At 41.2% G+C, this 3235-nt stretch overlaps 1 protein-coding gene across 1 annotated transcript; it reads left to right on the top strand.

Moving 5' to 3' along the window:
* The first annotated feature begins 241 nt into the window (after positions 1–241).
* On the top strand, positions 242–1450 carry LOC143561050 (uncharacterized). The gene has a single exon (XM_077049206.1). The coding sequence runs from the start codon at positions 242–244 to the stop codon at positions 1448–1450; it is 1209 nt and encodes a 402-aa protein (XP_076905321.1).
* The last annotated feature ends 1785 nt before the right edge of the window (positions 1451–3235 follow it).

The raw sequence follows: 3235 nt of genomic DNA, 5'->3' as shown, positions 1-3235 counted from the left end.
CTCCATTTTACCCGTGCTAATCTCGACCCCTACTTTGTCCCCTCTAACAAGTGTATTATATGTTCATACTCAGGCTTTCTTAAGTATTTGTATTATTTAATCAAGATTTAGAATTTTATTAGGATTACTTTTTTTTCTATAGAAAAGTTTTAATTGATTTGTAATAGATTTCTGGTTCCAATAATGCAAACGATTGTTAAAATTATTTAACTATGGAAACGACCACACTCAACCACCAAGAATGGAAGAACTCTCTAGAAGCCAAGCAGAGGAAGATTCAAATCAAAGACCCCCGGAGGAGGAGGGATGGGAGCAGGTAACCGGAGACACCAGGAGCAAAAACATCGAAGGGGCAAACAAAGAAAAGGGGCATCCAACTAATACGGTGAGATTTTTCGTCTCCAATCTTCCGGACGATTGCAATCGAAAGGAGGTATCGGTATTTTTTGGGGTTTTTGGGTCGGTTAGTGACGTTTATATAGCTAGAAAGAAGGATAAGGGGGGTAATAGTTTTGGCTTTGACTCTTTCTCTAAAGTTGACGATGTTGGGTATCTTGAGGCAAAATTGAAATATATCAAAATGGGAAAACAAAAGTTGTTTGTAAAGGTAGCAATGTTCGCTGAAGAAAATGGAGATGTGAAGAAAAGGAATCAGAAACGACCGACTGAAACGCCGGTGGCGGTAGACATAAAAAAACCATCGGCTCGGGAGAGGGTGGATGAATTTCAGAAGTCATCAGTTGGGAACATGGTTGAAGATACTTGGAAGCCGGGATATATCCCTGCTTGGAAGATGGGGAGGTCGTATAAAGAGGCATGTATCAACAGCGTGGATGGAGGATCTAAGGCGTTGGAAGTTGAAGTTCCGACAAACATCAATGCTTTTGAACATCTCCATAGAAGAGCTTTGGTTGGAGTGACAGTGGACTTAGGGACGTTGAGAAACTTGAAAAGTTTGCTAAAGGATGCCGGGATCGTTGGCTTAAACATTCATTACATTGGTGGTTTCCATGTATATCTTGCCTTTGATGGCTTGAAGGCTGCGGAAGAATTTTTGAAAAATAAAGATATTTGGGCACAATGGTTCACTAAATTGGATGAATGGCGGGGTCAGTCCCTTCCGTTTCAAAGGAATGCTTGGCTACGAGTTATCAGGGTTCCTTTACATTTGTCTGACGAGGAAGTGTTTAATTCGGTGGGTTCCATGCTAGGTAAGGTGATACATAAGTCTCAAATTTCTTGGAACAATGGAGACATGTCAATCGACTGTATCGGTGTGTTAGTCGGAGACGGACGAAGAATTACTGAAGAAATCAAGTTAAAATGGAGGAATAAATCGTTCTTGGTCTGGGTAACGGAAGAAATTGGCATTTGGGATCCAGAATGTGTGGGGAGAATAGAGATGCTATGGTCGAAAGCGAAAAGGCGGATTCCGAATAATCAAGATTGAGGAACCCGACTTCGATCAGAAATGTGGAAGAACGGTCAGTTGAGAAGGTGAATGAACACTCGGGAAACAATAAGGAAGTTAATGATATGTTGGAAGAGGTGCAAAAATCTATTCCCGAGGGGGAATGTTGGCCGGAATTACATAATAAAGATATAGCAATAAATAAGGAGGTGTCCCAAGAGGCTGACTTTAGTTTCAATTCGAATGGGCTGAAAGGAACCGAGCCACCTCGTAAGTCAGTTATTGGGCCTGAGGATTCAGGATACGCAAGCCCAGTTCTGGATAAGCCCAGATCTAAAAAACGGCCCAGATACGATGATCCTTTTGGGTTAGATGAAATGTTAGGCATGAATAGAGGTGGTCAAAAAAACCGGTCCGGGAACCGGTTTGCCGGTTTAAACCGGAAACCGGTTTTTTTAAAAACCGGTTTTTTTAAAACCGGTTTGACCGGTTTACAAACCGCCGGTTTGTATTTCGGTTACACTTTTTAGAGCCCAAACCGGTTATAAAAAAAACCGGTTTTTTTAAATAACCGGTTACTAAAAAACCGGTTAACCAGTTTTTTTATAAACCGGTTTATGACCGTTATAGAAAAACCGGTTAACCGGTTTTTTAGTAACCGGTTAACCGGTTAAAAACCGGTTTATTTCCGTTGTGAAACGGCTATATAGCCGTTTTTTTTGTTTTTGACCGTTTTTTTTTTTTTTTACCATTCTACCCCCACAAACATCTATATATAGTTTAGGTTGGGTATTGGTTAGATCACACTCGATTATACAACTCCAAACGCTCCAAACGCTCTAAACGTTTATTTCATACGCGATTATTTTGTTATCTCATGCTCAATTATACCACATTACCACTCCATACGCTCTTATTTCGTAGTCGATTATCATGGCCTCCCAAAGTGCTGCTTCATCCGTCAACATGGGTGCCTCGAACACGGGAGAAACGGTCGTTCGGGTCATCCCCACGAAACGAAACCAAGATGTTTGGCAACATTTCGACCTATGCGAAATGTCTAACGGTAGCCAAAAAGCTCGATGCAAACATTGTTTGAAGTTTTATGGCAAAGATGCAAACTCCACTTTAAAAGCGCATGTACAAAGGCCCTTTTGCAAGGCCTTGAAGGACGAATCGGGAAGTAGTTCGCAGCCGGAGATGACGAATCAAGGAACGGTGTTTACGTACGACCTTGAAGCGGTACGTCAACAGTTTTCAAACTTTGTGATTCAACAAACACTTCCTTTCAACCACTTCGACAACCCTCAATTCACGGAGATGATGCAAAAGTATGTTCAACCACGCTACCAACACGTAAGTCGTTCGACCCTTAGAAGAGATTGTCTTAAAGCATGGAAAAACGCTAAATCCGAACTAATTTCATACTTTTCAAACTTACAAACTGGTGTAAACTTAACAACGGATGTGTGGTCGGTACCTAATGGTTCGCCCGACTCATACATTTGTGTGACGGCTCATTGGGTTGACCCCGAGTCGTGGCAAATGATGAAACGAACCGTTGCGTTTCAATTGTTTGATTACCCGCACACGGGTAGAAATATTTTTAAACTATTGGATAAAGTCATTCGACAATACAAGATTGAACATAAAATCTTTTCAATTTCGTTTGATAACGCGTCCAACAATACGGCCGCGGTTGGCCATTTAAAATTAAAGTATAAACCTATTTGTGATGGAGCGTTTTTTCATAGCCGATGCATTGCACATATTATCAACTTGGCCGTGCAAGATGGGTTAAACGTGATCGAAACGCAAAGAAAC

Source organism: Bidens hawaiensis, unplaced genomic scaffold, assembly GCF_021521415.1.
Source record: "Bidens hawaiensis isolate Kalapana, Puna unplaced genomic scaffold, B.hawaiensis_p1.1 tig00020525_1, whole genome shotgun sequence".
NCBI classification, from domain to species: domain Eukaryota; kingdom Viridiplantae; phylum Streptophyta; class Magnoliopsida; order Asterales; family Asteraceae; genus Bidens; species Bidens hawaiensis.
Note: the sequence above shows the minus strand (reverse complement) of the source record. Positions and strands in the feature narration are given on the sequence as shown.

What these genes read in the sequence shown, in the direction of transcription:
- LOC143561050 (XM_077049206.1), top strand. Translation starts at nt 242, where the DNA reads ATGGAAGAACTCTCTAGAAGCCAAGCAGAGGAAGATTCAAATCAAAGA.